The 25,431-nt window shown below is 51.6% G+C and overlaps 1 protein-coding gene across 2 annotated transcripts in view; it reads left to right on the top strand.

Moving 5' to 3' along the window:
- Nucleotides 1-3,256: 3,256 nt before the first annotated feature.
- Nucleotides 3,257-25,431, top strand: part of LOC129827863 (lysine-specific demethylase 2A-like) — a 47,035-nt gene continuing 24,860 nt past the window's right edge. The window contains exons 1-16 of one of the 2 annotated variants that reach the window (XM_055889104.1): nucleotides 3,257-3,445; nucleotides 4,278-4,316; nucleotides 7,257-7,395; nucleotides 7,595-7,673; nucleotides 7,830-7,876; nucleotides 8,001-8,179; nucleotides 9,880-9,986; nucleotides 10,168-10,261; nucleotides 10,368-10,521; nucleotides 10,594-10,709; nucleotides 10,858-10,984; nucleotides 11,078-11,391; nucleotides 13,198-13,275; nucleotides 13,435-13,689; nucleotides 13,766-13,906; nucleotides 14,135-14,224. In XM_055889104.1, coding sequence (XP_055745079.1) covers nucleotides 4,281-4,316; nucleotides 7,257-7,395; nucleotides 7,595-7,673; nucleotides 7,830-7,876; nucleotides 8,001-8,179; nucleotides 9,880-9,986; nucleotides 10,168-10,261; nucleotides 10,368-10,521; nucleotides 10,594-10,709; nucleotides 10,858-10,984; nucleotides 11,078-11,391; nucleotides 13,198-13,275; nucleotides 13,435-13,689; nucleotides 13,766-13,906; nucleotides 14,135-14,224 — 1,956 coding nt within the window. In that variant the 5' untranslated portion in view covers nucleotides 3,257-3,445; nucleotides 4,278-4,280. Of the gene's footprint in view, nucleotides 3,550-4,277; nucleotides 4,317-7,256; nucleotides 7,396-7,594; nucleotides 7,674-7,829; nucleotides 7,877-8,000; nucleotides 8,180-9,879; nucleotides 9,987-10,167; nucleotides 10,262-10,367; nucleotides 10,522-10,593; nucleotides 10,710-10,857; nucleotides 10,985-11,077; nucleotides 11,392-13,197; nucleotides 13,276-13,434; nucleotides 13,690-13,765; nucleotides 13,907-14,134; nucleotides 14,225-25,431 lie in introns of both variants that reach the window. The other variant, XM_055889103.1, reaches the window with a different exon arrangement.

Raw genomic sequence — 25,431 nt, 5'->3', positions numbered from 1 at the left:
ATTCAGACCCCTTGACTTTTACATTACAGCCATATTCTAAAATGTATATATATATTTTTTAATTCCCCCTTAACACACAATACCCCAAAATGACAAAGTAAAAGTAGGTTTTTAGAAATTTTAGCAAATGTATTAAACTGTCACATTTACATATGTGTTGAAGCACCTTTGGCAGCGATTTACAGCCGAGTCTTCTTGGGTATGACGCTACAAGCTTGGCACCTGTATTTGGGGAGTTTCTACCATTGTTCTATACAGATCTTCAAGCTCTGTCAGGTTGGATAGGGAGTGTCGCTGCATAGCTATTTTCAGATGTCACCAGAGATGTTCAAGTCCGGGCTCTGGCTGGGCCACTCAAGGACATTCAGAGACTCGTCCCGAAGCCACTCCTGCGATCTTTTGGCTGTGTGCTTTGGGTTAGTTGTCCTGTTGGAAGGTGAACCTTCGCCCTAGTCTGAGGTCATGAGTGCTCTGGAGCAGTTTTTCATCAAGGATGGCTGTACTTTGCTCTGTTAATCTTTGCCTCCATCCAGACTAGTCTCAGTCCCTGCCGCTGAAAAACATTCATACAGCACGATGCTGCCGCCACCATGCTTCACCGTAGGGATGGTGCCAGGTTTCTTCCAGACGTGACACTTGGCATTCAGGCCATAGATTTCAATCTTGGTTTCATCAGACCAGATAATCTTGTTTCTCATGGTCAGAGTCTTTAGGTTCCTTTTGGCAAGCTCCAAGCAGGCTGTTGTGGCTTCTGTCTGGCCATTCTACCATAAAGGCCTGATTGGTGGAGTGCTGCAGAGATGTTTGTCCTTCTGGAAGGTTCTCCCATCTCCACAGAGGAACTCTAGAGCTCTGTTAGAGTGACCATTGGGTTCTTGGTCACCTCCCTGACCAAGGCCCTTCTCCCCCGATTGCTCAGTTTGGCCAGGCCGTCAGCTCTAGGAAGAGCCTGGCTGGTTCCAAACATCTTCCATTTAAGAATGATGAAGGCCACTGTGTTCTTGGAGACCTTCAATGCTCCAGAAACGTTTTGGTACCCTTCCCCAGATCTGTGCCTTGACACAATCCTGTCTCGGCACTCTACGGACAATCCCTTCATCCTCATGGCTTGATTTTTGCTCTGACATGCACTGTCAACTGTGGGACCTTTTATATAGATGGGGGTGTGCCTTTCCAAATCATGTCCTATCAATTTGAATTTACCACAGGTGGACTCCAATCAAGTTGTAGAGACATCTCAAGCATGATCAATGTAAACAGGATGCACCTGAGCTCAATTTCAAGTCTCATAGCAAAGGGTCTGAATACTTATGTAAATAAGGTATTTATGTCTGGTTTTGGTCATTATGGGGTATTTTATTTGTATTTTATATCACCTTTATTTAACCAGGTAGGCTTACAACTGCGACCTGACCAAGATAAAGCAAAGCAGTGCGACACAACAACACAGAGTTACACATGGAATAAACAAACACAGAGTCAATAATACAATAGAAAAGTCTATATACAGTGTGTGCAAATGTAGTAAGATTAGGGAAGTAAGGCACAAAATAGGCCACAGTGGAGAAATAATTACAATTTAGCAAATAAACACTGGAGTGATAGATGTGCAAGTAGAGATACTGGGGTGCAAAGGAGTAAAATGAATAACAGTATGGGGATGAGGTAGTTGGGTGGGCTATTTACAGATGGGCTATGTGCAGTGATCTGTGAGCTGCTCTGACAGCTGATGCTTCAAGTTAGTGAGGGAGATATGAGTCTCCAGCTTCAGTGATTTTTGCAGTTTGTTCTAGTCATTGGCAGCAGAGAACTGGAAGAAAAAGCGGCCAAAGGAGGAATTGGCTTTGGGGGTGACCAATGAAATATACCTGCTGGAGCGTGTGGGTGCTGCTATGGTGACCAGTGAGCTGAGATAAGGTGAGGTTTTACCTAGCAAAGACTTTTATAGATGACCTGGAGCCAGTGGGTTTGGCAATGAATATGAAGCGAGGGCCAGCCAACGAGAGCATACAGGTCGCAGTGGTGGGTAGTATATGGGGCTCTTGTGACAAAATGGATGGCACTGTGATAGACTGCATCCAATTTGCTGAGTAGTGTTGGAGGCTATTTTGTAAATGACATCGCCGAAGTCCAGGATTGGTAGGATAGTCAATTTTACGAGGGTATGTTTGGCAGCATGAGTGAAGAATGCTTTGTGTCCCAGAACTAAGGTATTGTGTGTCGATTGCTGACGATTTTTATTTAATTCATTTTAGAATAAGGCTGTAATGTAACAAAATGTGGAAAATGTCTTAATTTTCTTAATTTAGCTCACTGGTTCTAATTTTTCATTCAGATGACATTGTGGTAACCTATGACTAAGGTTATGAAGATCCTATGCACAATGAGATTGGCGCCCCCTGCCAATGACAGTAGGACATTGTTGTACCATATGTATGCCGAAAACATTGGGTGAATATTTGGATAAATGTATTCTAATGTATCAATGATTCAATGACTTAAATATGTGCATAAGAAAATATGTATGATATTATACTTGAGCACAACATTCAGCATAAATATAGTTATAGCTGTGACTCATGGTCAAAATCCTTAATTTACCCAGTCATGTATTTTATTTTCTTCATGATGTAACTGTGTGTGTGGTCATACAAAGTTGTTTCTCGGTATGCTGTGTCAGTATGTAATGTACTGAAATGTTAGTGATGGTCTTTTCAGTGATGCTGGTTGTCAGTCATCCAGTGTGGTTGTTAAGTAATAGAATGTTGTGTGTGTGCTATTAGTGCACCTCTTGTCTTTAATTCTCTATTTTTCCTCATCTGTTGAGGAAACTTTTTTATTATTTTGTTGGCAGGTGGCATTCAGAGACTTTTTGAATGGGATGGAACAACTATTGTCCCTCTTACTATATGTTCCCTTGTCCTTGTGACAATGGTCTTTACTGGGAATCTTCAGCCTCACTATGTTCCGATATGATTGGTTTATGTACATAAATTGTTCCCCATAGTGGTCTTATGATAGGCTCTCTTGTTGACCCCATTTTGACACCCCAGCGAATAATGTTTCGCTCACGTCAGTGATCTCTACTGCCATAGGCTGTCACACCACGTGGGGCACGGTTTAAACGGCTCTACAAACCATCTCTGGGAATGACATAACTTTTACCCAATTACAACCTCCTGTGTTGATTTATCCATGTACTATTGGATGGCATTGTAAATCCTGGGGCGGGTCCTTCTCTTTGGGGGTAGTGGGGTGTGTGTTTTATGCTCAGCTGAAAATGGCGGATCGAAGCAGATCGCTTTAACTTTATCGCACAATAACAAGGATAACAACCTACAAAGCTAAAAATATATAAGATGGATACAAAGTTCAGCGATAACTTCTAGAAGCCGCGCTACAGGATAACGTACAGACCACAACAACCCAAGGAGTTATTGCAGTGGTAAAGTTATCTCAAAATAATACGTTAGCAATTTCCCGATTAGGAAGCTAACGTTAGCGCAATGATGGCTAACTAGCTAACGTTCCGTGAATGAAGACGCTAACGTAAGTTAGATCATTTTATGTACATAAAGATAACCCATAAATGTATCTAACATTATACGATTATATTGTGCTGGGTATGTTGACCAGGTAACGGTAGGTTATTAACTGAAATTGCGTCCGAACAGAGCAGGACCACTAGACACTCAAATGTATTCGGGGAAGTTAGCTAGCTAACTAACAACAGTCTCTTGTAGCTAACGCGTTAGTATATGTAGATAGCATAGCGTTGTAACTCGCTAACAGCCTCTGCTGCAAGTTGGTCAGTTCTGTAACATTATCAAAGGATATCGATATAGTAAAATAACAGGTTTTCTTGCAACAAAGTGCAAAATTAATAACTAACTAATGGTCGCTAGTTAACGTTTAGACAACTAACGTTATTTGATTGTTGTTGCTACTTGTTCGCTACAGTAACGTTAGTTAGCTAAATACATTTGTTGCCCGGTAGCCAGTTATTTAGTACTCAGATTTAACTTACTGTATCATAATATTCCGTCAGTTTGTATATTATAACGTTAGCCAAAACTTAGCTAACCTTTATCCTTGTCCCGATACTGTAGCTGGCAAACTCAATCCAAGCGCCAGAAGTTGAGGGTATTTTATATTCATATGCCAACAATTGGCCTATAGTTTGGCTCTCAAAAGCTGATGTTAAATTAGTTAACTGCTCAATTAACTTAGGCTGTACATGGCATTGTGATTTCTCAACGGTCTCATTCCTGTCTTAGGTCATGGAAGACCAGAACCCCCGTTACAGCAAGCGCTTGGTAAGTACAATTTAAATAATAACTACGTGTTGATGTGTTAGATAAAATTGTTTTGGAAGTTGTATTTAGCTAGTTTCCCTAAAGAAAACGACTGTTGCATCGGTAACAAGCTAAATCAACGAGAGTGTTGTGGATCTGTTGGCTTGACAATAGACTGGATGCGTGTCAGTGGGTTCAATGCAGGGTCAGGTTCAAGTTCACTGTTGTCTGACCTGATAATGCTTGCTCATGTCGCTTTACATTAGGTGGAGCTTTTTGTTACCATGCCGTGACTTAGACCCATTTAGGCTTTTCTAAAGGGTGTCGTTTTTTTTTGTGACCATTAAAAATAATCCACAGAATTATAGATAATAATGGAATGTTTGTGTGGATCTAAGAATGTATAGTTAGTCAAGATATAAGAATACACCAGTCCAGCTGAGTTGCAGAGCAATAGGAAACAGCATGTGGGGTGTTTTGAGTAAAGATAATACCAAGCATAGCCCGGGTTTGGTGGAACAGGATGGGGGTGGGGTGTTGTGCTGGACCCATCTGTCTAGCCAAGATATGAGAGCAGGGGGTGAATGGAAGTAAGTGGGATGGGGATAAGGCCCTCCTGTGATGCCCATGCAGACCATTGAATGACTGATCCGCAAAATCTTTCTGTTATGAGTCTTTGTGCCTTTGAACAGGGTATGGTAGTAGGTGCCAGGTGCACCAATTTTTGCAAAGCTGCTGGGTTTTTTCACACTCAATAGTTTCCTATGTGTATCTAGAATGGTCCACCACCCAAAGGACATCTAGCCAACTTGACACAACTGTGGAGTCAACATGGGTCAGCGTCCCTGTGGAACGCTTTCAACACCTTGTAGAGTCCATGCCCAGACGAATTGAGGATATTCGCGCAACTCTATTAGGAAGGTGCTCCTAATATTTGGTATACTCCGTGTACATTGGTGTGTTGCCCGATGTGAAATGGCTAGCTTGTTAGCAGTGCATGCTAGTAGCGTTCAATCGGCGACGTCCCTCGCTCGGAGACCTTAAAGGCAGTTGTTTCCATTGCTCTTCAAGGGCCACTGCTTTTGTTGAACGATAGTTAACGATGCTTCTTGTGTGGCCGGCAGTTGATAGATTCAGAGGGTCCCTGGTTCGAGCCAGTGTTGTGGCAAAGAGGGGCAAAGGCAATACTGTTACATGTGCATGGTCTTAGCAGAAATCTCATTCAAAGTGATAAAAATAGGGCTGTGACGGTCTTGGAATTTGAGGTTACATTTACATTACATTTACATTTTAGTCATTTAGCAGGCGCTCTTATCCAGAGCGACTTACAGTAGCGTGCATACATTTTATTAAATTTTTACATACTGAGACAAGGATATCCCTACCGGCCAAACCCTCCCTAACCCGGACGACGCTATGCCAATTGTGCGTCGCCCCACGGACCTCCCGGTTGCGGCCGGCTGCGACAGAGCCTGGGCGCGAACCCAGAGACTCTGGTGGCGCAGCTAGCACTGCGATGCAGTGCCCTAGACCACTGCGCCACCCGGGAGGCCCGGATGGTTACGGTAATTGGCCAGGCGAATGTACACACTTGTTTACATGGATATGCTTATTAATAAAACCTATTTGAAACAAGCCATTACACTTCATTATTATCATGGCATTTCATTATTACTATTCAGCGTATTACTTATTATCCTTAATCAACAAATCTGTAGCAGTTTTGTATTGACACAACATTAACAGAGTCAAAATAAAGATGCATACCTTCCTTGTCTGTTGGCTTTTCTGCATATATATATATATATATATATATATATATATATATATATATATATATATATATATATATATATATATATATATATATATATATATATATATATATATATATATATATATAATACAGATCCTATTTTGATGCAGAATACAATTCAATCGAAGTCCGATGGGTTTTTCCCGAAACATTCGCATAACGTTACAAACCCTGTTGCTGCGGTCATTCGATGGCAGTGGCATATGCTCTTCAAAGAGAGGATGCCGTAATGACAGAAATAATGTAGCCTGAGCTACTGAAAACAGGCCTTTTACAAGATTCAATAATGACAGGAGCATTTGATTCTTATGAAAGAGATGGAGTCCAGACGGTAGTTTCCTAAAAGTAGCCTATCGGCCTATAGAGAGAATCAGCAAACTCACGCACACCCTCTTAAAAGCACATGTCAATCAAAGCCACCAGCATATGTCAACACAAGCAAATATTTCTCCTTTCCTTAAAACGTATTAAAAAACCTAGGCCTACCATAGGCTTTCGGAAAGTACGCTATAAGATAATGTATTGACAAGGAAAGTATGAAGTGGACAGCTGAGCTATATAATGAAATTGACAATCATTTAAATAGAAACAAATACATGCAAAATGTCCATAGCCTATTTATCATGGCGATGATTATCAAGGGAGAGAGCGTTGGAAAGATTTTTCAAATACTGTGAGGAACTGTTTTGATTTGAATTTGAATGACTTAATGTGTGAGGTGAAGAAAAAATGACTGAAACCCAGCTGGGCACTTTTCTACATTTGACATTTGCCAGGTACTTCTATGCGTGCTCAGGCACTCAAAGTGCCCTAGCCTGTAGCGCTCGACACCCCCACGCATCTCGTGAATTTGCTGCCTGAGCATCAAAGGCGAGTTGGAAAGAGGATGAGATATAGACCGTTTAATAGACAGACTAGGCTAGCAAAACATTTGCTTTTAATCATTAGTAAACACTCACTTAGTAAACTATATATATATATATATATATATATTTATATCCTAAAATAAATGTAAGACTATTTAAACGGTTTTGACAGTTATTTTATTTTCATGGCGGTCTTTGTCCACAACCGTCAGTTACATGGTTATTCAATTATCATCACAGCCCTGGATACGAGTTGAGTTTCTGCTTTTGTGTCACTAGCGTACGGGGACGCGGCGGCGCTACCTCGATGACGGGATCTCGGACGATGAGATTGAGGGGAAGCGGACCTTTGACCTGGATGAGAAGCTGCAGAGTGACCGGTTCAACTCCAACCTGGTTAAACACATGGAGGGAAAAGGTCAGGGGTCAAACCACGCTATGATATCCCTTACAGAGGCGTTAACCCAGTTTCTCCTATGTTTATGATCTTGACCTGGAAAAGCTTGTTGGTTTTGTAATCTGGCAAAAAAACATGGCCCTAATTATGGTTCTACTTCTTGGATTACTCTTGGTGTGCCTGCCCTGCATTGTTGAGGGTAACGTGTGTTTCTCTGCAGACTTCACGTTCGAGTACATCCAGAGGGAGGGGCTGAGAGACCCTCTAATCTTTGAGAAAAAAGACGGCCTCGGCTTAGAGTAGGTCACTCTTCGTCTTCTAATTATCTAGCCCACCTCCTTCTCTGCAGATCTGTGGGAGATGGAAATATAACTGCTGGCTCACTCTGATTCTCCAGCTTTATTTAACAACCCCCCCTCTTGTTCTCTCTCTCTCCCTTTCTCTTTTTCTGTCAGGATGCCAGACTCTGATTTCAGTGTGAGTGACGTCAAGCTGTTTGTAGGTAAGGCCCAAACTATGAACACTCTTATGAACTCACGGCTGCTGATTTCATCTGATTTTTAAAACAGTGCTGCAGGCCCTGGAAGTAATTCTCCCTGCCCTTTGCCTGTCCCCTTCTGTCATAGGCAGTCGGAGGATGGTTGACGTTATGGATGTGACCACTCAGAAGGGCATCGAGATGTCCATGGCCCAATGGCGGCGGTACTACGAGACCCCGCCCTCGGAGCGAGATAAGCTCTATAACGTCATCAGCCTGGAGTTCAGTCACACCAAGCTGGAGAACCTGGTGAAACGACCCGCCTCGGTAAGACACGTGCAGGCGCACGCACACAAACCAGTAGTGCTGAGTGATTAAGCAACATTATATGCACTACCGTTCAAAAGTTTTGGGTCACTTAGAAATGATCTTGTTTTTGAAAGGAAAGCACATTTTATGTCCTTTAAAATCACATCAAATTCATCAGAAATACAGTGTAGACATTGTTAATGTTGTAAATGACTATTCTAGCTGGAAACGGCAGATTTTTTAAATGATGGAATATCTACGTAGTTGTACAGAGGCCCATTATCAGCAACCATCACTCCTGTGTTAGCTAATCCAAGTTTATCATTTTAAAAGGCTAATTGATCATTAGAAAACCCTTTTGTAATTATGTTAGCACAGCTGAAAACGGTTGTCCTGATTAAAGAAGCAATAAAACTGGCCTTAAGGCTAGTTGAGTATCTGGAGCATCAGCATTTGTGGGATCAAACCCACAAATGCTGGTGCTCCGTATGTGTATATTCCATAAAAGATCAGCTGTTTCCAGCTACAATAGTCATTTACAACATTAACAATGTCTACACTGTGTTTCTGATCAATTTGATGTGATTTTAAAGGACATAAAATGTGCCTTTCTTTCAAAAACAAGATAAGTTTTGGGCCACTTAGACATTTTGAATGGTAGTGTATATTTTTTCAGTTATTAAATTTCTAAATTACCGACGTCTGTTCAATTACTTTAATTCCATTTCGTTTTTTTGTAAGCCCAACTCACTGTTTAATTCACTAAATAAATCAAGTCCAGAACTATGTGGGACGCTGAACTGAAGGGAGTTGGGGTTTTTATTAAGCAAATATTCCATCTAATTCAGCACAGAACCCTGGAAAATGACTACAGTGTCCATAATCCATTTAGCTTGTTTTTTCCTGGCTCGAACAGAGAGGAAGAGGCGAACGGTTTCACTCTCGCCAAAACCTGTCCAAAATAAGCCCAATGCGTTTTGGACTTAAGCCTGTCGCCTGCCTTGTCGCCTTTGGGTCAACGACTCCCTTTGTTAGAGCGGAGACATGAGCATCTCCTCATTATATTCAGATCTCTGGACAGATACATGTTTACGCCTGCTACGTTATGTTAGATATACAAAGACCGTATGAGAGAGGAATGTACACAACACAATGAGGAGAGAGACAGAGACTGTTCAGGAAGTTATATCTTATCTACTTTGAAGAACTAGTAGGATGACTAAAGACAGTACAGTATGGGGGAGAACAATGTTAGATGGCCTGGCTGGCTGACTGCTCCTGGCTGACTGCTCCTGGCTGACTGAAGTAATAAACACAACTGAAATATTGGATTTCATAGTAATTTCCTATTTTTCTATTGATGTCTATGCAATGTGGATCTGATCAGAGGCAAGGTGAAATTTAGTTTTGGCAATTGAATGTTCACTATTTTTGTCTTTGGAATTTCCATTAAAAAGTCACTGTAGTGTCATTATTTCATAATGCATTTAATGTTTAAAAAAAATAATCAAAGTCGAAGAATTGTGATACTCTTTAAATAGTCGAACCAAAACTGAACCGACCTCGAAGAACTAATCCCTCAGTACTACAAACCAGAAAACCTTGTCAAACACCAAACAATCACATAGCAAGTTCAGGTGTCTGACCATTGTAAACACTGGGCTATCACTTCCACTCAGTGGTGCATGTCCCTGCTGACCTTCCCTCCTTCTCCCCAGGTGGATTTGATCGACTGGGTGGACAACATGTGGCCAAGGCACCTGAAGGAGAGACAGAGAGACTCAACCAACTCCATCATAGACATGCAGTATCCCAAAGTGCAGAAGTGAGTCCCGAACCTGCACCTTTTTTTAGCTTTCATTCCACATGTACTCAACCACTTAATTTTAAAATGTTTACCCTACCGTAACAATGCGGTGTTTGTGCGTGGAGCGTGAGTTCATTTAACACACGTCTTTGTTTTTAATGCTGGTTGATGTACGGTGTAAAGATGTATATTCCTTCAGGTACTGTCTGATGAGTGTCCAGGGCTGCTTCACAGACTTCCACGTTGACTTTGGTGGTACATCGGTCTGGTACCACATCTTGCGGGGGGGCAAGGTGAGACGACACCCAGGAGAACTAGAGCTTAGGCCATTCTAGTATTCTAGTATTTTATTGCATCTCTATGGCTATCCCAATCTTGACCTCTGACCTCCTCCTGTAGGTGTTCTGGCTGATCCCACCCACACCCCAGAACCTGGAGCTGTATGAGGACTGGGTGTTGTCAGGGAAACAAGGGGACATCTTCCTGGGAGACAAAGCTCGGGACTGTCAGAGGATTGAGCTGAAGCAGGGCTATACCTTCATGATCCCCTCGGGTACGTACACACACTGATACACACGGTACATTTTTGTTCCCCCATCTAACCTCCTCCACTGTTGATGTCTAGGTTGGATCCATGCTGTGTACACCCCTGAGGACACGCTGGTGTTTGGGGGAAACTTCCTCCACAGCTTCAACATCCCCATGCAGCTCAACATCTACAACATCGAGGACCGCACACGAGTGAGTACACTACCGCACACGCGTCACACAGAACTCCACTGCACATGCACGTGTACTACTCAATGCGGGTAGGGGACTGACTATTACTTGTTGACTACAGGTGAGAGTAGTCACTTCCCTTCAATATCTCATGTGTTCTGCTGTCCAGGTCCCGGCTAAGTTCCGATACCCATTCTACTATGAGATGTGCTGGTACGTGCTGGAGAGATACCTCTACTGTCTGACCAACACCTCTCACCTCACCCCTGAGTTCCAGAAGCACTCGCTCGGTGTTGGTGAGTATACACACACACACAACAATTTTTATATTTTTCTGTCTCTCATTTGCTCTCTTCTCGTTTTAATCCCTTTGTTTTTGTCCCTCTCAGGTCTGACTCGTGACTCCTCGGAGAACAAGCTCAACGGCCACGTGAAAAACGGCACGGAGGAGGAGAACAAAGACGGAGACGATGATGAGGAAGGAAAGGAGGAGGAAAGGGAGAGCAAGGTCAAAATGGAAGAGAGCGACGAGGATGTCTCCCCCGCTCTGGGTGCCACTAAGCTGGGGGTGAGGGTAAACCTGACCCCCCTGGAGCTGGAGGGGCTGTGGAACCTGCTGGGGAAGCTGGAGGAGCTGCCAGCCCACAAGAAGTGTGTCCCCGCAGGCATCCGCAACGCCCCCGCCCTGCTCCACGACATACGGGTGGGTACAGGGCACCAGTCTAGAATATAATAATATCATGTATTCCGTTTAGCAGATGCTTTCACCTAAAGTCATTTACAGTAGTGTGTACCTACAGGAAACTGACAAAATAAAGGAAACGTCAACATGGTCTTAGGCCAATTCCCACAAGCGTAAAGAGTTATGTGGATGGGGCTAAATTTGATATATTTTTTACAGAAGAAATATGAAATGCATAACCATGGTAGCAATTGAAAGGGAATAGTTTGGCGATTATGAGAATTTATTTGCCCAAAGTTGAGGACACAACAGTTTATCGGACAGAATGAATCCAAACACTTTGTGCATTTTACATTTACTGTACTTTTCGAAGCATTTTGTTGATAACAAAATCTGAAAATATTCTGGATACATTCAGTAACATAAGAATATTACTAGAAAATGTGGGGTAAGTGCAACAAGATAAAAAAAAAATGACATGGGTTTAAGTGAGAGGACTTACTGGAGTCTGCAAGTGGCCACACCTCTACAGAGTGTGCAGTTCCTGAGTCATAAAAGCGCATTGAAATGACTTAAAGAAGAGTCTTCAACTGTAAGGTACTTTTTTTACTTTTCCAAGATGTACCGTTGAGGAACTAGAACAAGTACAGGTGTAGTTTTGTTTGGAACACAACCCTGGGTCCCTGCCAATTGTTTACGCAATTGTATCAATCGCAATCTGGATCAGGTGGGCATCATTTGAAAGCTCTTTCTATTCCCAACATGACTAGCCAAGTTCTAAAGTACAATTTTAGTGTTAGGCTTTCACAAGACAGTTCTGAGAAACTGGTCGTAGTTTTGGTGCGCATAGGAAGGAGGTATGGGTGCGTGTTCCGCTGCAAGTTTTCCTCACAATAGACAGTCTCGTTTTGTTCAGAACAACCCTGGATATGACGCCATGTAATCTTGTAATTGTCCATCAAACACAGTGATCATAAACGTTTACACCAGTTTTAGGATATGGTAATGTGAAGTGCACGTTTGGACTCACGTGTTTGGCTTGCTACTATTATTAATAAAATCCTCAACGTCTGATCTTTCAAAATACATAGAGCCCTTTAATTTACAGCATTTCCCTCACCCTAACATTTTTTTTGTGTGCAAAAGTTTCCCAATTACCATGAGGGATGTGAACTACTTCTTGTCGCGTGCGATACCCAAGTTCAGAACGGCTGTCAGTCTAAAACCCATACAGCGCTGTGAAGCACAGAGCCTGAGCTCTGACGTCGTTTAGAACACGTTACTGTGTGCCAATTTAGGCGTTTATCAGTGCCAAAATCTGCCATTTCAACCCTTATACGGGTACGAGTGTAAAGGGTTTTAATAGGGTGTTGGGCCACCACGATCCTACAAAGGTGGCTTGAAATATCTGATTACATGTGCTTTTTGGCTGTTCAGACAGCAGGTAAAAGTACAGATTGGAATCGGATATGCAGATAAAAAGGATTTGATTCACTCCACACTGCCAGTGTGAACACTGCTTTAGAAGACTGACCCAGAAAGACTCACAGCTGTAATCGCTGCCAAAGGTGCTTCTACAAAGTATTGACTCTGGGTTTAATCTAATCCAAGATAAATATACTTTTTTTATGTCCACATTTTTCTTCCACTTCGACATTGGTATTTTCTGTAGATCGTTGACAATTTTATCCATTTTAACCCCACTTTGTAACGCAACTAAATGTGGAAAAATTCAAGCACTGGACTTGTACATGGTATGGCTCACAGTATCTGTCTGTCTTTCAATCAATAGTGTTGACTTTTTTACGTGGCTTGTGTCCTGTTTAGGCTCTTCTGGAGGACCACCGCAACGACGACCCCAAGCTGTCTTACACTGGGAAGCCCATCGTCAAGTGGCCCAAGAGGGTGAGCCAAGAGGGCACGTGCCTCTCGTACACACGCGTTCAAACACTCACCCGACATGCACGCGCGGATACATGCGTTTAGTCACCACAGTCAAGCCCTCGTCTGCCCCGTGTTGTTGTCTCAACTTTCCTCCCTTCTGCTCCCACCTTCCCCGGCCAGCCGTCGTGGTACCAGCCCCCTTCCCCCTCGCCGGTGGACCGCCCGCGCCCGGCCACGCCCCACAAGCCCACGGTCCCGCGCCCGGCCAGGCCCGCCGCCTCCATCTCGGCCCTGAGGCGGCGGCGCGTGCGCTGCAAACGCTGTGCGGGCTGCCAGAGGGAGGAGTGCGGCGAATGCAACTTCTGCAGGGACATGAGGAGGTTCGGAGGACCCGGGCGCATGAAGAAAGGCTGCATGATGCGGCAGTGTCTCGCTGTGAGTATCCAGTGCACCGCCTTCACGCCCTGTGTGTGTGTATAGCATGTTGACCGTTGTCTCTCCCCGTCTCCAGCCTGGCCTGCCCAACTCGGCGGTGTGTGTTCTCTGTGGAGAGGGACAGGGGAAGCAGGAGCTGGCAGACGCGAGCCCTTCCTCCACAACCCTTATGGAATGCTCCAACTGTGCTCAGATCGCCCACCCTGACTGCATCAAGGTGACCAGGCCTCGCACCAGCAGAGACGTGTATATACCTGTACTACAATGTACACTGTAAAATCCCTCTTGTGCAGCATGTACTTCCAATACATATTTTCTTTCGTATCCCACACAAGGGGGTCCTGAACTCAAATGGCCCTTGAGGATGATGGCGGTGTTATAGGTGCTTATAACAGTCCTCTGTGTGTATGTCAGGTGTTTATAGCTGTTCATTCTCCTCTCTCAGGTGCCAGGGGAGGGCAGGATCAACAAGGACCTGCCCAGCTGCTGGGAGTGTCCCAAATGTTACCAGGACAAAGATGGCTCCTCATCAGAGGTATCCCATCAATTCTTTATTGGCATGGGGAACATATGTTCATTAACCAAAGTGAAATGAACAGTCAACATTCAACTCACAAAAGTTTCAAAGGAATAGAGACGTTTCAAATGTCAGATTACAGAGTGCGACGCGCACGTGTCTCTCTCGCTCTCTCTCGCGCTCTGTGTGTCTCTCTCGCTCTCTCTTGCGCTCTGTGTGTCTCTGTCGCGCTCTGTCTCTCTCGCTCTCTCTTGCACTCTGTGTGTCTCGCTCTCTCTTGCGCTCCGTGTGTCTCGCTCTCTCTTGCGCTCTGTGTGTCTCGCTCTCTCTTGCGCTCTGTGTGTCTCGCTCTCTCTTGCGCTCTGTGTGTCTCGCTCTCTCTTGCGCTCTGTGTGTCTCGCTCTCTCTTGCGCTCTGTGTGTCTCTCTCTCGCTCTCTTGCGCTCTGTGTGTCTCTCTCTCGCTCTCTTGCGCTCTGTGTGTCTCTCTCTCGCTCTCTTGCGCTCTGTGTGGCTCTCTCTCTCGCTCTCTCTCGTGCTGTGTGTCTCTCTCGCTCTCTCTCGCGCTGTGTGTCTCTCTCGCTCTCGCTCGCGCTGTGTGTCTCTCGCTCGCTCTGTGTGTCTCTCTCGCTCTCTCTCGCGTTGTGTGTCTCTCTTGCTCTCTCTTGCTCTGTGTCTCTTGCTCTCTCGCTCCTTGTGTCTTTCGCTCTCTCCTTGTCTCTCTCGCTCTCTCTCGCGCTCTGTGTCTCTCTCGCGCTCTGTGTCTCTCTCGCGCTCTGTGTCTCTCTCGCGCTCTGTGTCTCTCTCGCGCTCTGTGTCTCTCTCGCGCTCTGTGTCTCTCTCGCGCTCTGTGTCTCTCTCGCGCTCTGTGTCTCTCTCGCGCTCTGTGTCTCTCTCGCGCTCTGTGTCTCTCTCGCGCTCTGTGTCTCTCTCGCGCTCTGTGTCTCTCTCGCGCTCTGTGTCTCTCTCGCGCTCTGTGTCTCTCTCGCGCTCTGTGTCTCTCTCGCGCTCTGTGTCTCTCTCGCGCTCTGTGTCTCTCTCGCGCTCTGTGTCTCTCTCGCGCTCTGTGTCTCTCTCGCGCTCTGTGTGTCTCTCTCGCTCTCTCTCGCGCTCTGTGTGTCTCTCTCGCTCTCTCTCGCGCTCTGTGTGTCTCTCTCGCTCTCTCTCGCGCTCTGTGTGTCTCTCTCGCTCTCTCTCGCGCTCTGTGTGTCTCTCTCGCTCTCTCTCGCGCTCTGTGTGTCTCTCTCGCTCTCTCTCGCGCTCTGTGTGTCTCTCTCGCTCTCTCTCGCGCTCTGTGTGTCTCTCTCGCTCTCTCTCGCGCTCTGTGTGTCTCTCTCGCTCTCTCTCGCGCTCTGGGTGTCTCTCTCGCTCTCTCTCGCGCTCTGGGTGTCTCTCTCGCTCTCTCTCGCGCTCTGGGTGTCTCTCTCGCTCTCTCTCGCGCTCTGGGTGTCTCTCTCGCTCTCTCTCGCGCTCTGGGTGTCTCTCTCGCTCTCTCTCGCGCTCTGTGTGTCTCTCGCGCTCTCTCTCGCGCTCTGTGTGTCTCTCGCGCTCTCTCTCGCGCTCTGTGTGTCTCTCGCGCTCTCTCTCGCGCTCTGTGTGTCTCTCGCGCTCTGTGTGTCTCTCTCGCTTTCTCTCGCGCTCTGTGTGTCTCTCGCCCTCTCTCTCGCGCTCTGTGTGTCTCTCGCCCTCTCTCTCGCGCTCTGTGTGTCTCTCGCGCTCTCTCTCGCGCTCTGTGTGTCTCTCTCGCTCTCTCTCGCGCTCTGTGTGTCTCTCGCGCTCTCTCTCGCGCTCTGTGTGTCTCTCGCGCTCTCTCTCGCGCTCTGTGTGTCTCTCGCGCTCTCTCTCGCGCTCTGTGTGTCTCTCGCGCTCTCTCTCGCGCTCTGTGTGTCTCTCGCGCTCTCTCTCGCGCTCTGTGTGTCTCTCGCTCTCTCTCGCGCTCTGTGTGTCTCTCGCGCTCTCTCTCGCGCTCTGTGTGTCTCTCGCGCTCTCTCTCGCGCTCTGTGTGTCTCTCGCGCTCTCTCTCGCGCTCTGTGTGTCTCTCGCGCTCTCTCTCGCGCTCTGTGTGTCTCTCGCGCTCTCTCTCGCGCTCTGTGTGTCTCTCGCGCTCTCTCTCGCGCTCTGTGTCTCTCGCGCTCTCTCTCGCGCTCTGTGTGTCTCGCTCTCGCTCTGTGTGTCTCGCTCTCGCTCTGTGTGTCTCGCTCTCGCTCTGTGTGTCTCGCTCTCGCTCTGTGTGTCTCGCTCTCGCTCTGTGTGTCTCGCTCTCGCTCTGTGTGTCTCGCTCTCGCTCTGTGTGTCTCGCTCTCGCTCTGTCTCTCGCTCTCGCTCTGTCTCGCGCTCTCGCTCTGTCTCGCGCTCTCGCTCTGTCTCGCGCTCTCGCTCTGTCTCGCGCTCTCGCTCTGTCTCGCGCTCTCGCTCTGTCTCGCGCTCTCGCTCTGTCTCGCGCTCTCGCTCTGTCTCGCGCTCTCGCTCTGTCTCGCGCTCTCGCTCTGTCTCGCGCTCTCGCTCTGTCTCGCGCTCTCGCTCTGTCTCGCGCTCTCGCTCTGTCTCGCGCTCTCGCTCTGTCTCGCGCTCTCGCTCTGTCTCGCGCTCTCGCTCTGTCTCGCGCTCTCGCTCTGTCTCGCGCTCTCGCTCTGTCTCGCGCTCTCGCTCTGTCTCGCGCTCTCGCTCTGTCTCGCGCTCTCGCTCTGTCTCGCGCTCTCGCTCTGTCTCGCGCTCTCGCTCTGTCTCGCGCTCTCGCTCTGTCTCGCGCTCTCGCTCTGTCTCGCGCTCTCGCTCTGTCTCGCGCTCTCGCTCTGTCTCGCGCTCTCGCTCTGTCTCGCGCTCTCGCTCTGTCTCGCGCTCTCGCTCTGTCTCGCGCTCTCGCTCTGTCTCGCGCTCTCGCTCTGTCTCGCGCTCTCGCTCTGTCTCGCGCTCTCGCTCTGTCTCGCGCTCTCGCTCTGTCTCGCGCTCTCGCTCTGTCTCGCGCTCTCGCTCTGTCTCGCGCTCTCGCTCTGTCTCGCGCTCTCGCTCTGTCTCGCGCTCTCGCTCTGTCTCGCGCTCTCGCTCTGTCTCGCGCTCTCGCTCTGTCTCGCGCTCTCGCTCTGTCTCGCGCTCTCGCTCTGTCTCGCGCGCTCGCTCTGTCTCGCGCGCTCGCTCTGTCTCGCGCGCTCGCTCTGTCTCGCGCGCTCGCTCTCTCTCGCGCTCTGTGTGTCTCGCGCTCTGTGTGTCTCGCGCGCTCGCTCTCGCTCTGTCTCTCGCTCTCGCTCTGTCTCTCGCTCTCGCTCTCGCGCTCGCGCTCGCTCTCGCTCTCGCTCTCGCTCTGTCTCTCGCTCTCGCTCTGTCTCTCGCTCTCGCTCTCGCTCTCGCTCTGTCTCTCGCTCTCGCTCTGTCTCTCGCTCTCGCTCTGTCTCTCGCTCTCGCTCTCGCTCTGTCTCTCGCTCTCGCTCTCGCTCTCGCTCTCGCTCTGTCTCTCGCTCTCGCTCTGTCTCTCGCTCTCGCTCTCGCTCTGTCTCTCGCTCTCGCTCTCGCTCTGTCTCTCGCTCTCGCTCTCGCTCTGTCTCTCGCTCTCGCTCTCGCTCTCGCTCTGTCTCTCGCTCTCGCTCTCGCTCTGTCTCTCGCTCTCGCTCTCGCTCTGTCTCTCGCTCTCGCTCTGTCTCTCGCTCTCGCTCTGTCTCTCGCTCTCTCTCGCTCTGTCTCTCGCTCTCTCTCGCTCTGTCTCTCGCTCTCTCTCGCTCTGTCTCTCGCTCTCTCTCGCTCTGTCTCTCGCTCTGTCTCTCGCTCTGTCTCTCGCTCTCTCTCGCTCTGTCTCTCGCTCTCTCTCGCTCTGTCTCTCGCTCTGTCTCTCGCTCTCGCTCTGTCTCTCGCTCTCTCTCGCTCTGTCTCTCGCTCTCGCTCTGTCTCTCGCTCTCTCTCGCTCTGTCTCTCGCTCTCGCTCTGTCTCTCGCTCTGTCTCTCGCTCTCGCTCTGTCTCTCGCTCTCTCTCGCTCTGTCTCTCGCTCTCGCTCTGTCTCTCGCTCTGTCTCTCGCTCTGTCTCTCGCTCTCGCTCTGTCTCTCGCTCTGTCTCTCGCTCTCGCTCTGTCTCTCGCTCTGTCTCTCGCTCTGTCTCTCGCTCTGTCTCTCGCTCTGTCTCTCGCTCTGTCTCTCGCTCTGTCTCTCGCTCTGTCTCTCGCTCTGTCTCTCGCTCTGTCTATCGCTCTGTCTCTCGCTCTGTCTCTCGCTCTCGCTCTGTCTCTCGCTCTGTCTCTCGCTCTCTCTCGCTCTGTCTCTCGCTCTCTCTCGCTCTCTCTCGCTCTCTCTCGCTCTGTCTCTCGCTCTGTCTCTCGCTCTGTCTCTCGCTCTGTCTCTCGCTCTCGCTCTGTCTCTCGCTCTGTCTCTCGCTCTGTCTCTCGCTCTGTCTCTCGCTCTGTCTCTCGCTCTGTCTCTCGCTCTCTCTCGCTCTGTCGCTCTCGCTCTCGCTCTCGCTCTGTCTCTCGCTCTGTCTCTCGCTCTGTCTCTCTCTCTCGCTCTCTCTCGCTCTGTCTCTCGCTCTCTCTCGCTCTGTCTCTCGCTCTCTCTCGCTCTGTCTCTCGCTCTGTCTCTCGCTCTCTCTCGCTCTGTCTCTCGCTCTCGCTCTGTCTCTCGCTCTCTCTCGCTCTGTCTCTCGCTCTCGCTCTGTCTCTCGCTCTGTCTCTCGCTCTCGCTCTGTCTCTCGCTCTCGCTCTGTCTCTCGCTCTCTCTCGCTCTGTCTCTCGCTCTCGCTCTGTCTCTCGCTCTGTCTCTCGCTCTGTCTCTCGCTCTCGCTCTGTCTCTCGCTCTGTCTCTCGCTCTGTCTCTCGCTCTGTCTCTCGCTCTGTCTCTCGCTCTGTCTCTCGCTCTGTCTCTCGCTCTCGCTCTGTCGCTCTCGCTCTGTCTCTCGCTCTCGCTCTGTCGCTCTCGCTCTCGCTCTCGCTCTGTCGCTCTCGCTCTCGCTCTCGCTCTGTCTCTCGCTCTGTCTCTCGCTCTGTCTCTCGCTCTCGCTCTGTCTCTCGCTCTGTCTCTCGCTCTGTCTCTCGCTCTGTCTCTCGCTCTGTCTCTCGCTCTCGCTCTGTCTCTCGCTCTGGCTCTCGCTCTCGCTCTGGCTCTGGCTCTCGCTCTGTCTCTCGCTCTGTCTCTCGCTCTCGCTCTGTCTCTCGCTCTCGCTCTGTCTCTCGCTCTCTCTCGCTCTGTCTCTCGCTCTCGCTCTGTCTCTCGCTCTGTCTCTCGCTCTGTCTCTCGCTCTCGCTCTGTCTCTCGCTCTGTCTCTCGCTCTGTCTCTCGCTCTGTCTCTCGCTCTCGCTCTGTCTCTCGCTCTCTCTCGCTCTGTCGCTCTCGCTCTCGCTCTCGCTCTGTCTCTCGCTCTGTCTCTCGCTCTCGCTCTGGCTCTCGCTCTCGCTCTGGCTCTCGCTCTCGCTCTCGCTCTCGCTCTGGCTCTCGCTCTCGCTCTGTCTGTGGCTCTCGCTCTCGCTCTCGCTCTCGCTCTGGCTCTCGCTCTCGCTCTGTCTGTGGCTCTCGCTCTCGCTCTGTCTGTGGCTCTCGCTCTCGCTCTGTCTGTGGCTCTCGCTCTCGCTCTGTCTGTGGCTCTCGCTCTCGCTCTGTCTGTGGCTCTCGCTCTCGCTCTGTCTGTGGCTCTCGCTCTCGCTCTGTCTGTGGCTCTCGCTCTCGCTCTGTCTGTGGCTCTCGCTCTCGCTCTGTCTGTGGCTCTCGCTCTCGCTCTGTCTGTGGCTCTCGCTCTCGCTCTGTCTGTGGCTCTCGCTCTCGCTCTGTCTGTGGCTCTCGCTCTCGCTCTGTCTGTGGCTCTCGCTCTCGCTCTGTCTGTGGCTCTCGCTCTCGCTCTGTCTGTGGCTCTCGCTCTCGCTCTGTCTGTGGCTCTCGCTCTCGCTCTGTCTGTGGCTCTCGCTCTCGCTCTGTCTGTGGCTCTCGCTCTCGCTCTGTCTGTGGCTCTCGCTCTCGCTCTGTCTGTGGCTCTCGCTCTCGCTCTGTCTGTGGCTCTCGCTCTCGCTCTGTCTGTGGCTCTCGCTCTCGCTCTGTCTGTGGCTCTCGCTCTCGCTCTGTCTGTGGCTCTCGCTCTCGCTCTGTCTGTGGCTCTCGCTCTCGCTCTGTCTGTGGCTCTCGCTCTCGCTCTGTCTGTGGCTCTCGCTCTCGCTCTGTCTCTCGCTCTGTCTCTCGCTCTGTCTCTCGCTCTGTCTCTCGCTCTGTCTCTCGCTCTGTCTCTCGCTCTCGCTCTGTCTCTCGCTCTGTCTCTCGCTCTGTCTCTCGCTCTGTCTCTCGCTCTGTCTCTCGCTCTCGCTCTGTCTCTCGCTCTGGCTCTCGCTCTCGCTCTGGCTCTCGCTCTCGCTCTGGCTCTCGCTCTCGCTCTCGCTCTGGCTCTCGCTCTCGCTCTGGCTCTCGCTCTCGCTCTCGCTCTCGCTCTGTCTGTGGCTCTCGCTCTCGCTCTGTCTGTGGCTCTCGCTCTCGCTCTGTCTGTGGCTCTCGCTCTCGCTCTGTCTGTGGCTCTCGCTCTCGCTCTGTCTGTGGCTCTCGCTCTCGCTCTGTCTGTGGCTCTCGCTCTCGCTCTGTCTGTGGCTCTGTCTCTCGCTCTGTCTGTGGCTCTGTCTCTCGCTCTGTCTCTCGCTCTGTCTCTCGCTCTCGCTCTGTCTCTCGCTCTGTCTCTCGCTCTGTCTCTCGCTCTGTCTCTCGCTCTGTCTCTCGCTCTGTCTCTCGCTCTGTCTCTCGCTCTGGCTCTCGCTCTCGCTCTCGCTCTCGCTCTCGCTCTCGCTCTCGCTCTCGCTCTGGCTCTCGCTCTCGCTCTCGCTCTCGCTCTGGCTCTCGCTCTGGCTCTCGCTCTCGCTCTCGCTCTCGCTCTGTCTGTGGCTCTCGCTCTCGCTCTGTCTGTGGCTCTCGCTCTCGCTCTGTCTGTGGCTCTCGCTCTCGCTCTGTCTGTGGCTCTCGCTCTCGCTCTGTCTGTGGCTCTCGCTCTCGCTCTGTCTGTGGCTCTCGCTCTCGCTCTGTCTGTGGCTCTCGCTCTCGCTCTGTCTGTGGCTCTCGCTCTCGCTCTGTCTGTGGCTCTCGCTCTCGCTCTGTCTGTGGCTCTCGCTCTCGCTCTGTCTGTGGCTCTCGCTCTCGCTCTGTCTGTGGCTCTCGCTCTCGCTCTGTCTGTGGCTCTCGCTCTCGCTCTGTCTGTGGCTCTCGCTCTCGCTCTGTCTGTGGCTCTCGCTCTCGCTCTGTCTGTGGCTCTCGCTCTCGCTCTGTCTGTGGCTCTCGCTCTCGCTCTGTCTGTGGCTCTCGCTCTCGCTCTGTCTGTGGCTCTCGCTCTCGCTCTGTCTGTGGCTCTCGCTCTCGCTCTGTCTGTGGCTCTCGCTCTCGCTCTGTCTGTGGCTCTCGCTCTCGCTCTGTCTGTGGCTCTCGCTCTCGCTCTGTCTGTGGCTCTCGCTCTCGCTCTGTCTGTGGCTCTCGCTCTCGCTCTGTCTGTGGCTCTCGCTCTCGCTCTGTCTGTGGCTCTCGCTCTCGCTCTGTCTGTGGCTCTCGCTCTCGCTCTGTCTGTGGCTCTCGCTCTCGCTCTGTCTGTGGCTCTCGCTCTCGCTCTGTCTGTGGCTCTCGCTCTCGCTCTGTCTGTGGCTCTCGCTCTCGCTCTGTCTGTGGCTCTCGCTCTCGCTCTGTCTGTGGCTCTCGCTCTCGCTCTGTCTGTGGCTCTCGCTCTCGCTCTGTCTGTGGCTCTCGCTCTCGCTCTGTCTGTGGCTCTCGCTCTCGCTCTGTCTGTGGCTCTCGCTCTCGCTCTGTCTGTGGCTCTCGCTCTCGCTCTGTCTGTGGCTCTCGCTCTCGCTCTGTCTGTGGCTCTCGCTCTCGCTCTGTCTGTGGCTCTCGCTCTCGCTCTGTCTGTGGCTCTCGCTCTCGCTCTGTCTGTGGCTCTCGCTCTCGCTCTGTCTGTGGCTCTCGCTCTCGCTCTGTCTGTGGCTCTCGCTCTCGCTCTGTCTGTGGCTCTCGCTCTCGCTCTGTCTGTGGCTCTCGCTCTCGCTCTGTCTGTGGCTCTCGCTCTCGCTCTGTCTGTGGCTCTCGCTCTCGCTCTGTCTGTGGCTCTCGCTCTCGCTCTGTCTGTGGCTCTCGCTCTCGCTCTGTCTGTGGCTCTCGCTCTCGCTCTGTCTGTGGCTCTCGCTCTCGCTCTGTCTGTGGCTCTCGCTCTCGCTCTGTCTGTGGCTCTCGCTCTCGCTCTGTCTGTGGCTCTCGCTCTCGCTCTGTCTGTGGCTCTCGCTCTCGCTCTGTCTGTGGCTCTCGCTCTCGCTCTGTCTGTGGCTCTCGCTCTCGCTCTGTCTGTGGCTCTCGCTCTCGCTCTGTCTGTGGCTCTCGCTCTCGCTCTGTCTGTGGCTCTCGCTCTCGCTCTGTCTGTGGCTCTCGCTCTCGCTCTGTCTGTGGCTCTCGCTCTCGCTCTGTCTGTGGCTCTCGCTCTCGCTCTGTCTGTGGCTCTCGCTCTCGCTCTGTCTGTGGCTCTCGCTCTCGCTCTGTCTGTGGCTCTCGCTCTCGCTCTGTCTGTGGCTCTCGCTCTCGCTCTGTCTGTGGCTCTCGCTCTCGCTCTGTCTGTGGCTCTCGCTCTCGCTCTGTCTGTGGCTCTCGCTCTCGCTCTGTCTGTGGCTCTCGCTCTCGCTCTGTCTGTGGCTCTCGCTCTCGCTCTGTCTGTGGCTCTCGCTCTCGCTCTGTCTGTGGCTCTCGCTCTCGCTCTGTCTGTGGCTCTCGCTCTCGCTCTGTCTGTGGCTCTCGCTCTCGCTCTGTCTGTGGCTCTCGCTCTCGCTCTGTCTGTGGCTCTCGCTCTCGCTCTGTCTGTGGCTCTCGCTCTCGCTCTGTCTGTGGCTCTCGCTCTCGCTCTGTCTGTGGCTCTCGCTCTCGCTCTGTCTGTGGCTCTCGCTCTCGCTCTGTCTGTGGCTCTCGCTCTCGCTCTGTCTGTGGCTCTCGCTCTCGCTCTGTCTGTGGCTCTCGCTCTCGCTCTGTCTGTGGCTCTCGCTCTCGCTCTGTCTGTGGCTCTCGCTCTCGCTCTGTCTGTGGCTCTCGCTCTCGCTCTGTCTGTGGCTCTCGCTCTCGCTCTGTCTGTGGCTCTCGCTCTCGCTCTGTCTGTGGCTCTCGCTCTCGCTCTGTCTGTGGCTCTCGCTCTCGCTCTGTCTGTGGCTCTCGCTCTCGCTCTGTCTGTGGCTCTCGCTCTCGCTCTGTCTGTGGCTCTCGCTCTCGCTCTGTCTGTGGCTCTCGCTCTCGCTCTGTCTGTGGCTCTCGCTCTCGCTCTGTCTGTGGCTCTCGCTCTCGCTCTGTCTGTGGCTCTCGCTCTCGCTCTGTCTGTGGCTCTCGCTCTCGCTCTGTCTGTGGCTCTCGCTCTCGCTCTGTCTGTGGCTCTCGCTCTCGCTCTGTCTGTGGCTCTCGCTCTCGCTCTGTCTGTGGCTCTCGCTCTCGCTCTGTCTGTGGCTCTCGCTCTCGCTCTGTCTGTGGCTCTCGCTCTCGCTCTGTCTGTGGCTCTCGCTCTCGCTCTGTCTGTGGCTCTCGCTCTCGCTCTGTCTGTGGCTCTCGCTCTCGCTCTGTCTGTGGCTCTCGCTCTCGCTCTGTCTGTGGCTCTCGCTCTCGCTCTGTCTGTGGCTCTCGCTCTCGCTCTGTCTGTGGCTCTCGCTCTCGCTCTGTCTGTGGCTCTCGCTCTCGCTCTGTCTGTGGCTCTCGCTCTCGCTCTGTCTGTGGCTCTCGCTCTCGCTCTGTCTGTGGCTCTCGCTCTCGCTCTGTCTGTGGCTCTCGCTCTCGCTCTGTCTGTGGCTCTCGCTCTCGCTCTGTCTGTGGCTCTCGCTCTCGCTCTGTCTGTGGCTCTCGCTCTCGCTCTGTCTGTGGCTCTCGCTCTCGCTCTGTCTGTGGCTCTCGCTCTCGCTCTGTCTGTGGCTCTCGCTCTCGCTCTGTCTGTGGCTCTCGCTCTCGCTCTGTCTGTGGCTCTCGCTCTCGCTCTGTCTGTGGCTCTCGCTCTCGCTCTGTCTGTGGCTCTCGCTCTCGCTCTGTCTGTGGCTCTCGCTCTCGCTCTGTCTGTGGCTCTCGCTCTCGCTCTGTCTGTGGCTCTCGCTCTCGCTCTGTCTGTGGCTCTCGCTCTCGCTCTGTCTGTGGCTCTCGCTCTCGCTCTGTCTGTGGCTCTCGCTCTCGCTCTGTCTGTGGCTCTCGCTCTCGCTCTGTCTGTGGCTCTCGCTCTCGCTCTGTCTGTGGCTCTCGCTCTCGCTCTGTCTGTGGCTCTCGCTCTCGCTCTGTCTGTGGCTCTCGCTCTCGCTCTGTCTGTGGCTCTCGCTCTCGCTCTGTCTGTGGCTCTCGCTCTCGCTCTGTCTGTGGCTCTCGCTCTCGCTCTGTCTGTGGCTCTCGCTCTCGCTCTGTCTGTGGCTCTCGCTCTCGCTCTGTCTGTGGCTCTCGCTCTCGCTCGTCTGGGCTCTCGCTCTCGCTCTGTCTGTGGCTCTCGCTCTCGCTCTGTCTGTGGCTCTCGCTCTCGCTCTGTCTGTGGCTCTCGCTCTCGCTCTGTCTGTGGCTCTCGCTCTCGCTCTGTCTGTGGCTCTCGCTCTCGCTCTGTCTGTGGCTCTCGCTCTCGCTCTGTCTGTGGCTCTCGCTCTCGCTCTGTCTGTGGCTCTCGCTCTCGCTCTGTCTGTGGCTCTCGCTCTCGCTCTGTCTGTGGCTCTCGCTCTCGCTCTGTCTGTGGCTCTCGCTCTCGCTCTGTCTGTGGCTCTCGCTCTCGCTCTGTCTGTGGCTCTCGCTCTCGCTCTGTCTGTGGCTCTCGCTCTCGCTCTGTCTGTGGCTCTCGCTCTCGCTCTGTCTGTGGCTCTCGCTCTCGCTCTGTCTGTGGCTCTCGCTCTCGCTCTGTCTGTGGCTCTCGCTCTCGCTCTGTCTGTGGCTCTCGCTCTCGCTCTGTCTGTGGCTCTCGCTCTCGCTCTGTCTGTGGCTCTCGCTCTCGCTCTGTCTGTGGCTCTCGCTCTCGCTCTGTCTGTGGCTCTCGCTCTCGCTCTGTCTGTGGCTCTCGCTCTCGCTCTGTCTGTGGCTCTCGCTCTCGCTCTGTCTGTGGCTCTCGCTCTCGCTCTGTCTGTGGCTCTCGCTCTCGCTCTGTCTGTGGCTCTCGCTCTCGCTCTGTCTGTGGCTCTCGCTCTCGCTCTGTCTGTGGCTCTCGCTCTCGCTCTGGTCTGTGGCTCTCGCTCTCGCTCTGTCTGTGGCTCTCGCTCTCGCTCTGTCTGTGGCTCTCGCTCTCGCTCTGTCTGTGGCTCTCGCTCTCGCTCTGTCTGTGGCTCTCGCTCT

This window comes from Salvelinus fontinalis, chromosome 29, assembly GCF_029448725.1.
Source record: "Salvelinus fontinalis isolate EN_2023a chromosome 29, ASM2944872v1, whole genome shotgun sequence".
Classification (NCBI taxonomy): domain Eukaryota; kingdom Metazoa; phylum Chordata; class Actinopteri; order Salmoniformes; family Salmonidae; genus Salvelinus; species Salvelinus fontinalis.
Note: the sequence above shows the minus strand (reverse complement) of the source record. Positions and strands in the feature narration are given on the sequence as shown.